The following is an 11974-nucleotide window of genomic DNA, read 5'->3' on the forward strand; positions in this document are numbered from 1 at the left end:
TCTCTCCATATTCCCACACGCCCCGCAGGTGACCGCAGGCCTGCCCAAACGCACTAAGGCGTGGCTGGAACTGATCAGAAACCCCAAGGCTGCAGGCTGACCCAGCCCACAACCGTGTGGTCACGAGACCAGCATCAGACGGGCAGTAGCTGACTCTAAGAGCAACACTGTCTAAACCTGTGGAACTGAAGAGGAGAGAAAACTCTCACGACAGAGACCTCCGAACGTTAGTGCTGCCTGCCCCGCTCACCGGTGGGGTTCGGGGGCGTCTCCCGGATGGTGTGCAGCACCTTCATGTCCCGGATGTTGTGAATGTAGAGAGACTCCTCCAGGCACACGATCAGCCTCTGCGAGAGATGGGGACACGGAAGCAGGATTTGAGGGAGAGCCAGACCCCGAGCCTCAGTTAGGGCCTCCTGCACCGGACACCACGCTCCTTCCAGAACTCCGCTCGCACATCGTGCTCCCGGCCCCGCCCACCACCCTGTGTGCACCGTAATCCAGGCCCCGCCCCCACCCATCACCATGTGCTCCAGGCCCGGCCCCCACCCATCACTGCGCCCCTCACTCCCCTGCAGCTGAGCCCCCGCCTACAACTCCGTCCTCCGGTTGGAGGAGGACCTCTGTGTGGTGTCATTCAGCATGACAGAAAGTGGTCCCTAGCTAAGAAAAATGGGGTTCGATTTTGTTTGGCTCTCAGCCCCTCCCTCTCCTCCCCGCCCCCGCCACGAAAACCACGTTGAGGCTGGGGTCGCTCTGGTGAAGCCCTGCTGCTTTCAGAATCCGATGCTGACTGAGGCTGCGACTAAACCACAGCCACGTGGCCATCGCCGGTGCTACCTCAAGTCCTGGCCACCGGGCCCACGCTCCAGGCCAGACATTCTTGTGGATTTGGAGGCAGACACAAAAAAGTAGTAAATCTTTCATCTTTAGTTAAAAGTTAAATTAACAGTTAAAAAAGGGATAAAGAATTCCTTGGCAGTCCTGTGGTCAGGACTCTGCTTTCACTGCTAAGGCCTGGTCAGACCTCATAAGCCGCAAGTATGAAAAGAAAAAAAAGATGCTCAGAGGTTTTTTAAAAAGGTAACTCATAAAAGAAGGCTCACATCTCGAGGGATGGTTAAAGCTAATGGCACTAGCCATGGCATCTTCACAAAGGGGCAGTCTGAGCAAAACCTCTGAGATGAGACAGCAGAGCCGAGCCCGGGTGGGCTGTGAGGGGAGAAGAGCGGCCGGGATTTGCCCGAGGCCTGGTGGCCACTCCGAGATCGCTGGAACAGCCTCGCAGCCCAGAGCCCCCCAGAAACCCAGGGCCCCAGGGCGGTGAGCGGGAGTGCCGCCCACCTGCCTGTTGAGCTTCACGGCCAGGATGGTGTTGGAGTAGCTGTAGTTGCAGATCTCGGTCCCCTTCTTAAAGTGGCAAACCTTCAGCTTCCTGGGAGCTTTGAGGCTGACGATGGCCACCAAGCTGCTCGAGAACAACCTCTCCACGATGCACACGTCTTCAGTGTCAGCTGAAAGGAGGGAGAAGACAAACCCACGTGGGTGTGTACCCCTGCCAACCGGCGCCGGGGTCCCCGCACATGAACACGTGTCTAAGGGCAGGCTCCCTGTGGAGAGCTCGGGGGCGGGTGGGGGGCAGACCCCCAGGTCAAGTTCACGGTTTACAAGGCCCAGGCGAGGCCCACAGGCTGCCCCGCACCCTGAAAGGAGGGCCTGCTCCTCAGAGACCACCAGCTCTCGGCCACAGGCAAGCCACCCATTCCACACGGGCCGTACCTGACACGTGACGGGCCCCAAATGCTCCCGCATGACTCCACGTCAGGGGGCTCGCAGCCACCCAGCTGGGAGCAGGGGCTCACGGACCCCAGTGTGGTCTGCTCTCCGCCTCTTAGGTCCCTGCGCCCCACTTACACGGGGACACCCCCACTCAGAAGACTGTGCTTAGACACCGCACGCACGGTGACCCGCCCGGAAAACGGGCACAGTGGACCCCACAGCCGTCACCTCACCCCGACTCCCGGGTTGCCCCACCCCCAGCTCCCTCACTCCCCACCTGCGTTTACTTGTGGTCACTGGGGTCAGTTCAGGGGAGGAGCAAAGAGCATTCTGGAAGGCAGGACTCTGGATGATTCCCACGGGCAGCTGTCTGGATCTGAGCTGCAGCTGAGCTGGGGTTAAGCATGGACCCGTTCATCATCCTAACAATGGCCCGAGGCCACACTCTACTCGGTGAGGTGCTAAGCTCAGAGGACAGAGAACTAGATGGGTCACAACCCGGGCACCTGCAGGGCCTGACCCCACTGTGACCAGGTGTGTCTGTACACAAGACCGAGGGCTCCTTCCAAGAAGCCCTGTCACTAAATTCCATGCTTTAACTGAAACACACACGTAAGTCCGTTTAGAAACCAAACGACTAAAGCCAATGAGTAAGCTCCAGAGGCCTCTGCATTAAGGCAGAAACTCTTTCCAGGAAAACACGGTGGCCTGGGTCAGCTCCACGTGGGTTTGAACTCTGACGTGCTCAGCACGGGGCCCATCCAGGGGGAGTCAGCCCAAGGCGACATGACACACATTTGTGGGAATAAAGCAGGGTTTGCTCTTACGTGGAATGGGACGGGCAGCAAAGTCAAGCTCCTGGAGAACAGGCGAAACCAAGCCACAGCAGGAAACCCAGTGCACGGCCTGCCTCCTGGGGGTGGGGTGAGCAAGCTTTCTGGGGTGATGGTGAACCCTGATGGGAGTCCAGCCACACGGATGTCCATGCATTAGTCAGACATGGGACGTGTCCTCCAGATGTGAGTGTAAATACAAGTGTACTGACCACACATGGGGACAGGTGGCTGTCTGCAAGGTGCTTTGAAACGCAGACACACAAGACGGGCGGGCAAGTACAATGCTCACAACAGACTCCAGATCCTCGGGATGTGGGTACTGCCTATAAAATACTTTCAACTTCTCTCTGTGTGTGAAAACTTCCATTAACAAAATGGTGAGAAGAGGAAAGGGATGAATCGTTCATTCGCTTAAACCAAGGGCAGAGAAAGTAAAGGAACACTGGCTTTAGGTGTCTACCTAGCTTCCCACCCCACTCCAAGTTTGAAAAAATTTTGAAACTTTCATGAGAAAAAGCATAAGAAACTTCTTTCTAGCATTTTAACAACAGGAGGTGTGGCATGGAGGCAGCCAAGCTGTTTCCAGCTGCAGACATTCCTAAGAGCGACACTGTGACAGACCTCCGAATACCCAGCACCTAGGCTCACAAATGTCATCCTCCTGCCTATTGGCCTCAACCATCCTTTTCTTTGCTGACTTTTCAACGAGAGGCTCATCATCTTGACGTTCCCGCTAAATAAGTGAACACACTCGAAAAATGTCTTTTCCAGCTCATGAAAAAAGTGGAAAATTTCTTACATCAAAAGCAGCTGAGAGTGGATCAGGTATTTAATATAAAACCCGAAGCCAAAGAACCAAAGAAAGACACGAGAGAGTGCTTATGCACCCAGAAAGGGAGGATTCCAAAAGCCTCACGAGAAGGGCTGGACACAAAAACATCAAGGAGGGCAAAGAGATCATGAGCGAGGGGAAGGAGCAAACGGCCCAGAAGAAGAGTTTGCAACCTCCACCAAATGGCTCCTGTGCATTCAAGCAGGAAGAGAAAGAGCAGGAAAAAAGCAACTGAGAAGGAAACACGCAAAGGACAGTGACTTCCGGAATCAAGTTTCATTTCAGTTATGATTTAAGAAATGCAAAAAAGACAAAAGAACATTTAAAAAAACTCAAGCTTATAAACACACATCCACACCACAACCTACACACAAACATTCACAGCAGCCGAAGGGGAAACAGCGCCAAAACGAAGGCACAGCCATCGTTTGTCCATCGACAAAACCCAGCACGTCCACGCCCTGGGATGCCACTGAGCGAGAGAAAGACAGGAAGTGCTCATCCACGCGCCAGCATGGCGGAGCCATGAAACCGTCCCACGCGAAGGGAGCCAGGCCCACGCGATTCCATGTATCTGAAACTTCCAGAGCAGCAGATCGACAGAAAGGAGATGAGCGGTTGCCCAGGGCTGAGGGGTGGGGGAGTGGGGAGCAGTCACCCTGCTGCTAATGGACTCGGGGGTTCTTTGGAGTGATAAAAATGTTTTAAAATTAGATTAAGGTAGGTTGCACAACCCAGTGAATACACTGGAACCTGCTGAACTGACCACTTTAAACAGGTGGTTTTTTATTGGCATCCAAATTACATCTCAAAAAGCTATTAAAAAAACCCACAGGCAGACTACCGCATCCATGTGAATTCTGACCAGTATGCTGAGATCCGACGTAGCAAGCACAGGGTGGCGAGCAAGTGACGGACAGACGGGGGCAGCAGCCCGGTGTCAGCGAGGGCGGAGGGCCCTCGCCGTGACCCTCTCCAACCACGGCCCTGGACCGGGACCACACACAGGCTTCCACAGGCTCTCAGACTGCCGAGATCCCACACTAAGCATTGGGTTTTTCTCTGGGAAGCACCCGCAACTTCCATCAGGCTTCCAAAGGAGCCAGAAAAATCAGAGAATGGCCGAGGCTGCCTGCAAAGGGCAGAGGAAGCGCCAACCACTCAAAGGGCCACGCGCTTTCGTCTCCGCTCCGGCAAAATCCAACCGAGTGGACCCCTACCCTTCAGCCCCAGGATGCGATCCGCCTGGACCTTTCAGGAGCACGCCTCCACACAGTGATGCACCTTCACACACTGCCAAGCTCACAGTCTGCCCACGGTTCACTGCTCGTGGCTCACGCGCCTCGGGTGGTTCACATGCCGTGTGTGGCTCACATGCCGCTCGTGGCTCACACCCTGCTTGTGACTTACATGCCGCTCGTGGCTCACACGCCGCTTGTGGTTCACACATTGCAAGGTTTGCTGCTCGTGGCTCACACGTCGCTGGTGGCTCATGCGCCACTGGTGGCTTACACACTGCTCGTGGTTCACACACTGCTTGTGGTTCACACATTGCCAGGTTCACTGCTTGTGGTTCACATGCTGCTCGTGGTTCACACCCCGCTTGTGGTTCACTGCTCGTGGCTCACACGCCGCTTGTGGTTCACACCCTGCTGGTGGCTCACAAACTGCTCGTGGCTCACACCCTGCTCGTGGCTCACACCCTGCTCGTGGTTCACACCCCACTTGTGGTTCACACCCTGCTCGTGGTTCACACCCCACTTGTGGTTCACACGCTGCTTGTGGTTCACTGCTCGTGGTTCACACCCTGCTCGTGGCTCACACCCTCCTCGTGGTTCACACCCCACTTGTGGCTCACACGCTGCTCGTGGTTCACTGCTCGTGGCTCACACCCTGCTGGTGGCTCACACCCTGCTCGTGGTTCACACCCCGCTCGTGGTTCACACCCCACTGGTAGTTCACATGCTGCTTGTGGTTCACACGTTGCCAGGTTCACTGCTCGTAGCTCACACGCTGCTGGTGGCTCAGGTTTCCTTATCTTTCTGCTGTGTTATCTCCAGCTCCAACATTTCTATGTTATTGCCTCACTCCCGAGAGAACTTTTGAAAACAAGCAGCCACAGTGTTCACAGACCCCGAGTGAGTGGTCACATCCCACTACTCAGAGGTGTGCACGGCTCAGCCCCCCAGGCACGGCCGACAGCGCCGGGAACCAGGCTGACGCCTGGGGAGCAGAGCAGTATGGGCACGCCCGGAGGCCTGGCACTCACGGCCCATCGTGGTGGCCTCGGGCAGTTTGTGCTGAACTTTCTTCCTAGAGATGCCCATCCAAATGGAAGAAAATACTTCAAGAAAGAATGCTGTCCTCCTGGCACACTGCAGAGCTGGTGGTGATAAAACTCCATAGGGCGAAGAGGGGCGGAGCCAAGCCATGCACCAGCACAGCGCCGTCCCCGCTGGGCGTGTCTGGGGTGCGGGGCGCTCAGAGGACACGCGCGTGTGCAGCCCACCTGATCCTCCGCCACAAGAGAGGGTCCTGGGCTGCCCCGCTGGAAGACCCATCAAGGCACACCTCATCAAGGGGACTATTCCAGCCAGCACCCAGTCCGCCGATTCTGGACCAAGATGGACAGCCTGCTTGTGTTTCGTTTCTGAACCGAAGGCCTCGTGAGGTCTGAGGTTGTAGCTCAGAAACATAAAATGCAAAGATGACACAGGACACAGAATCTGAAAAGGCCAACTTTTCCTTCCAAACTTCTGTGGCATTTTACAAACAATACGACGTAGAATCTGAAAAGGCCAACTTTTCCTTCCAAACTTCTGTGGCGTTTTACAAACAATACGACGTAGAATCTGAAAAGGCCAACTTTTCCTTCCAAACTTCTGTGGCGTTTTACAAACAATACGACGTAGAATCTGAAAAGGCCAACTTTTCCTTCCAAACTTCTGTGGCGTTTTACAAACAATAAATCCACAACCTTTATTTATATTGTCTACCAGAGTACGGTTTCACCGCAGTAGCGTTTCAGGGAAGAGAGACCACGTATTTGCGCATCATACACCTTGAGGTAAACAGAAAAGGACGCAAGAGGGAAAGAGAGAGTGATAGAGAGAGAGAGTGGGCACACGGTGGGCAAAGCGTAAACGCGGGAGTCCCTGCAACTGTAAGTCTAAAAGAACACTATAGAGTCAAAAGCAAAAATCTTCCAGTGCTGCTGGGCAAAGGTCTTGTTTTTTTTTTTGTTGTTGTTAAATAAACAACAGAACAAGTAGTTGTCAATCTTGCTTTTCCCAAGACCAGCTCTGGCTCATTCTTTCTGGCAGCAGCGGTTACTGACAGAGAGGATCTGAAGTTACAACGGTCGGTCAAGAGTTACGGTCAACTGAGCCGGGCTGAATCTGGAGCAGTAAGTTCTATTCTGTTCAGATTCTGTGTGTAGAAAATGCCAGAAAACCATCTCGGTGCAGCAGCTAATCTGTTTTCCAAGAGACATTCTTTTTATCTACTTAATAAAAGAATATGAAAGAGGAAAGGTGAATAATATTCTAGGAGTAAAAGAATGCCATAGCTTCAGTGCATTAATCCTCAGAGAGTTCTCTGTGCATTCCCTCACCTATTTGAAGGGCCAAAGTTCAGTAAAAGCAAAGAAATCTCTACACCACCGTACCACGCTGGTCAGTATACACCCACTCTTCTAATGATGCTATCAAGACATCACATTTGGGGGACTTCTCTGGTGGCCCAGTGGTTAAGGCTCCACGCTCCCAAAGCAGGGGGCCCAGGTGTGATCCCTGGGCAGGGAACGAGATCCCACAGGCTGCGACTAAGAGATCCCATGCCACAGCTAAGGCCTAGAGCAGCCAAAAAAAAAGGGCATCACATTTTATTCCATCAAAAACCTTTGAAAAATAAGGTGCCAAAAAACACTTAATAAACTTCAAGGAAACACATTAGTCACTGAACGGATTCAATCTGAGAAAGTGCCAAGACCCTTTCTAAGCACAATGGGTGGGGGTGGGGTGGGGAATCCTGTACGTTTCAAGCCAGATGACTAGTCACTGCAGCCACAATTCAGCAGCATAGCTCGGGCACTGGTGGGGATGCAGATTTAATAAACGCTCAGTCATCCGAAAATCCCAGTGGAATCCTTCCTCCTGTGAACAAACTCTCTACAGGAAACGATCGTGTGTGGGGCAAGTGAGGGCGGCCAGTGTGGAGATGAGCAAGTGCTCAGGCTCAGACATACTTCATCACCCAGACTGCACCCGCCAGCTCCACACTGGGAGAAAGGCTTTCGTAGGACATCCGGTAAGCGTCAGGAGAGATGAGGAGTCAAGTTGGTGGCAGGAGCCGTGAGCCAGGGACCCGCACTCGAAGAACCCTGCTTCCACCTGTCTCCTCATGAAAGGCCCAGATCCCGGCCTCCAGGGACCGCAACAAGCCTGGGGCCTTGTGGGGGTTCAGATACCGTCCACTGCTGGAGGTGAGGGGTGCCCGAGGCGGACCTGAGAGGGGAGGCCAGGGCCTGGCGGGAGCCTGGTGAGCCTTGGACCCTGGTGGAGCACGAGAACTCTGCCGCTGTAAGTACCGGGCCCGTGGAAGCGACTTTTCTCCTGCGGTCCTCACCTTGTGCTGACGGAGGTGTGGGGGGGTGGGATTCACATCTATGTCTGCGCCACACTGTGTCCCAGGCCTGACATCTGACACAGTACATTTGCCCGTTCCTGGTCTGCTTCCATTTAAACAGAAGGGTCACGAGAGCAGGACTCTGTCACCGCTGCGTCTCCACGGCCGGAACAGGGCTGGCACACAGCAGGTCCTCAATGAACGGAACCAAGAGTGGACATGGGATGTCTCTTCACAACCACTCACTGAAACTCCCCCTTCGTAAGGGACACTAACGGGTAAAGGAGGATTCCAAAAGGGAATACCAAACCACGGTGGAAGCAAAGTTGCTAACGGTGGAACATTCCAGAAGCAGATACTGGCATCGTTAATAAGGAGAAAACCCAATTTCCCCAACTGCATGCCCACGTGGATAATTAAAATGATAAACACAAATCTCTTTGAATTCATACCCCAGCGTGACGGATTACGAGCATACCGGCCTCCACAGTTCTCTGTAAAAAGAATTCTTAATTAGGTCAGGTCACGGGCAGGCTTCAGAGTTATCATCACGTACAGAGAAACTACTTACAAACCACGGGCGTGAGAAAGGACTAGCATCGAGGATGTATAAAGAACTCTCAAAACTCAGCAGTAAGAAGTGGCCAAAACAAGCAAGCACATGAAAAGGTAGTCAACGTCATTAGCCATCACGGAAACAAGAAGTAAGCCACAGTGAGATAACACCGCGCAGACCCACCAGAATGGCTAAAATAAAACATACTGGTCACACCAAAGGCTGGCGAGGACTCTGAGGGACTGGCTCACTCATTTGTTACTGGCAAGAATGTAAACCAGTACACCCTCCCTGGAAAACAGCTCAGACTTAAACACAAAAACACCCCCACACCAACATACCACCCAGCAATCACACATAAGACGTCAATCCCAGAGCAGCGATGCTGCATCCACACGAGACCCCGGACACGAACGTTCCCGGCAGCTCTATTTCTAACAGCCCCAGCCTAGAACCAGCCCACATGTGCTCTGCCAGGCAATTCATTTTGGTGAACCGTGGTGTTCCACTTTGCAATTCTCCTTTGCCTGCTAATGTCTCTTACGCAGGGGGAGTTTCAGGTGATGGTGAAGCTGATGGGCCCTGTCCACACACAGAATTTCAGCAACGGAAAAGGGGGCGCTACTGACACCTAGCAGCTTGGGCGAACTTCCAGGGAAAGATGCTGAGCGAAAACAGCCAATTCTCAAAAGGATTGTTGTTGTTTAGTCACTAAGTTATGTCCGACCCTTTTTTGATCCCATGGACCATCAGGGCTCCGTGGGATTTCCCAGGCAAGGACAGCGGACTGTGTTGCCATTTCCTCCTCCAGGGGATCTTTCCAACCCAGGGATCCAACCTGCATCTCCTGCGTTGGCAGGCAGGTTCCTCACCGCTGAGCCACCAGAGAAACCCCTCAAAAAGCTACATACTTCCATTTATGTAACATTTGCGAAATGACAGTCATTCTGGAACCAGAGGACAGATTCCTGGCTGCCTGGGATTTGTGACTGGGGGGTGGGTACACAGGTGTGGTTACTAAAGGGCAATGGAAGGACTCTGCGCTGTTAGAACTGCCCGGTAGCTTCACTGTGGTGGATATGGGTGTTCAGGCTGGGTGGAACCACATAGGCACACACACTGACAGCATGTACGCGCGCACGCGCGCACACACACACACACCCCCCCCGCCCCGGATTGCTTCCTGTCGCCTTCCTGACTGGGACGCTATACTGCACTTTTGCAGGATGTCACCACTGGGGGAAACCGTGAACAGGGTACCAGGAGCTGGAGTACTTCTCACAACTACACGTAAGCCTACAACTCTATTGATGGAAAAGTTATCGTGTGCGAGTCAAACCTTTCATCCCATTCTCACTGGGGCAGGGGCTGTACCTACTATTATTTATTCAGCAAGTACTCTCTCTCTTTCATTCTTTTACACACATGCGCACACACACACAAAGAAACTGAGGTCTGTGAAGTGATCTATGTAAAGTCACAGCAGGTGACTGAGAAAGGTGGCAAAGTTCACGGTCCTCCTGCAACCCCACAGGTCTCTGACACACAGCTATGAAAATACCATAAGAAGCCAACTGGCAAAAAATAAACCATTCCAAGGGGGGGTGTAAAATTTTCAAATTCTGGAATTCTTCTATGAGAGCTACCTAAATGGTTTTATTGGCATTTTAAAAGGGGAGCATTACAGAGTAATACAGCATGATATCATGTATTGAAAGAGAGGACCCACAAAACAAGTACTTCAAGTATTTCCACATGTACATTTATAAGCATGCAAATGCACACTTTGATTTCATCTGGGAGAACAAATACCAACGTTCACAGCCACAGCTGCCCCCTGGCAGTAAGGCTAAGGTGAAGGCAGATCCGTGGTCAAGGGGTATCTGGATTTTAACCATCACGTTTCAATTAAGAATACAACCTAATTCAAGTATAACTTGTCTACTTTAAGAAAGGGGAAAAATAAAGCAAACACTTACTGCATTCATAGATCTGTTCCAGTTTATCCACAGAAGAAAGGGAGAAAAATTTATACCCGGATTTACTACCAACAGCTAGAGACCTGCAAAAAAGCCAAATTCAGAAATAAGAGCTGAGACGTGTAGGCAGGATAATGTACAAACGAGCTCCACGTTACCAAACTTTCTCCATCATCTCTACCCAAAACTAGCACACACAGGTTCGTGCACCTGATACCAGGTGAGTGGTGGCACAGGAGAAAAGAGGTGGGGCAAGGAAGACGCCGGATCTCACGGCCAGGAAAAGGCGACTGTCAGCAAAGACAGACAGTGACACTTTAAAGATAAGTTTGATATAAAAATAAAAGTACTCGACCCTAAACCAACGATCCCCTCAAAACACAGTGGGGTTTCTCAGGTGACCCGACACACACGCGTGGTAGTATGGGAGCGTCCAAAGGCGACGGTAACATTGCAAACCTTAAACAAAGACATTTACACCCTTGGTGAATGATGGTGTCTCTTGGCACTGCAATAGAGTTGTAACAAACGCAGCTCAGTCATGTGATGCTAAGCCTGAGCAGCGGGATGGAAATAAAACAGACCAAAGAGCTAACTCACAGTCTGCAATGGGAAGACCACATCGCAGAGCTGGCTCAGGACGACAACCTTGCGTGTAAGAACCCACATTGACCACCCAACACCACTGCTTGCTAAGAGGCTTGGCAGGACTTCCGAGCTCTCTCTCCAGATCCCCAGCGTGGCAGAGCTGCAACACGAGATGAAGTTCCCTTGCAGAAGATGACTGCTGGCTGACCAAGGCGGAAGAAATGAGCTGCAGGCACGGGTTTCAGAAACAGAGAGGACGGGAGCACAGAGCAGGAAGTGGTGGGACATGCGAACTCAGAGCTGGGATCTTTCTGGAACTTTATGTCTGGGAGGGCAACGCAACAAGAGGAAGCGGAAGGTAAACCAGAAGCCTAGAAATAACAATACTGACAGCTCACACGATGAGTATATGTAGGCCAAGATAAAAACTAGGGCTATTTTCATGACCATTTCATCTATTAGAAACTTGAGATTTGCAACCTCTTTCATGCTTAGGCAGAAGAAACACATTCAAAGAACAGACTGGCTGTGAATACTATTGAACTTTCAAATTGTAATTGGTTCACCCCAGAGATATAAACAGAATAAATCTCTACCAACTACAACAGTTCTTCTCTGCAAAGACACTGCGCTATATTGAATTAACTAGTAATTAGACACTGTTACCTATAAATATTTTGAAAATCAATAATGGAGCCAATAAAAACACAAGAATACTCAGAAAAGCTAAAAATAAAATCTCAACAATTCATAACTTCTGGAAAATTGATGTCCAGGA

General features: G+C 51.8%; 1 protein-coding gene across 1 annotated transcript in view; it reads right to left on the reverse strand.

Moving 5' to 3' along the window:
• Positions 1 to 10708, reverse strand: part of WIPI2 (WD repeat domain, phosphoinositide interacting 2) — a gene marked incomplete at its 5' end in the record, with an annotated part of 17711 nt that extends 7003 nt beyond the window's left edge. Inside the window, 3 exons of the mRNA XM_010845798.1 lie at positions 251 to 347; positions 1345 to 1514; positions 10609 to 10708. Coding sequence (XP_010844100.1) covers positions 251 to 347; positions 1345 to 1514; positions 10609 to 10708 — 367 coding nt within the window. The remainder of the gene's footprint in view (positions 1 to 250; positions 348 to 1344; positions 1515 to 10608) is intronic.
• Between the last annotated feature and the right edge of the window lie 1266 nt (positions 10709 to 11974).

Source organism: Bison bison, unplaced genomic scaffold (genome assembly GCF_000754665.1).
Source record: "Bison bison bison isolate TAMUID 2011002044 unplaced genomic scaffold, Bison_UMD1.0 scf7180017864223, whole genome shotgun sequence".
Lineage (NCBI taxonomy): Eukaryota > Metazoa > Chordata > Mammalia > Artiodactyla > Bovidae > Bison > Bison bison.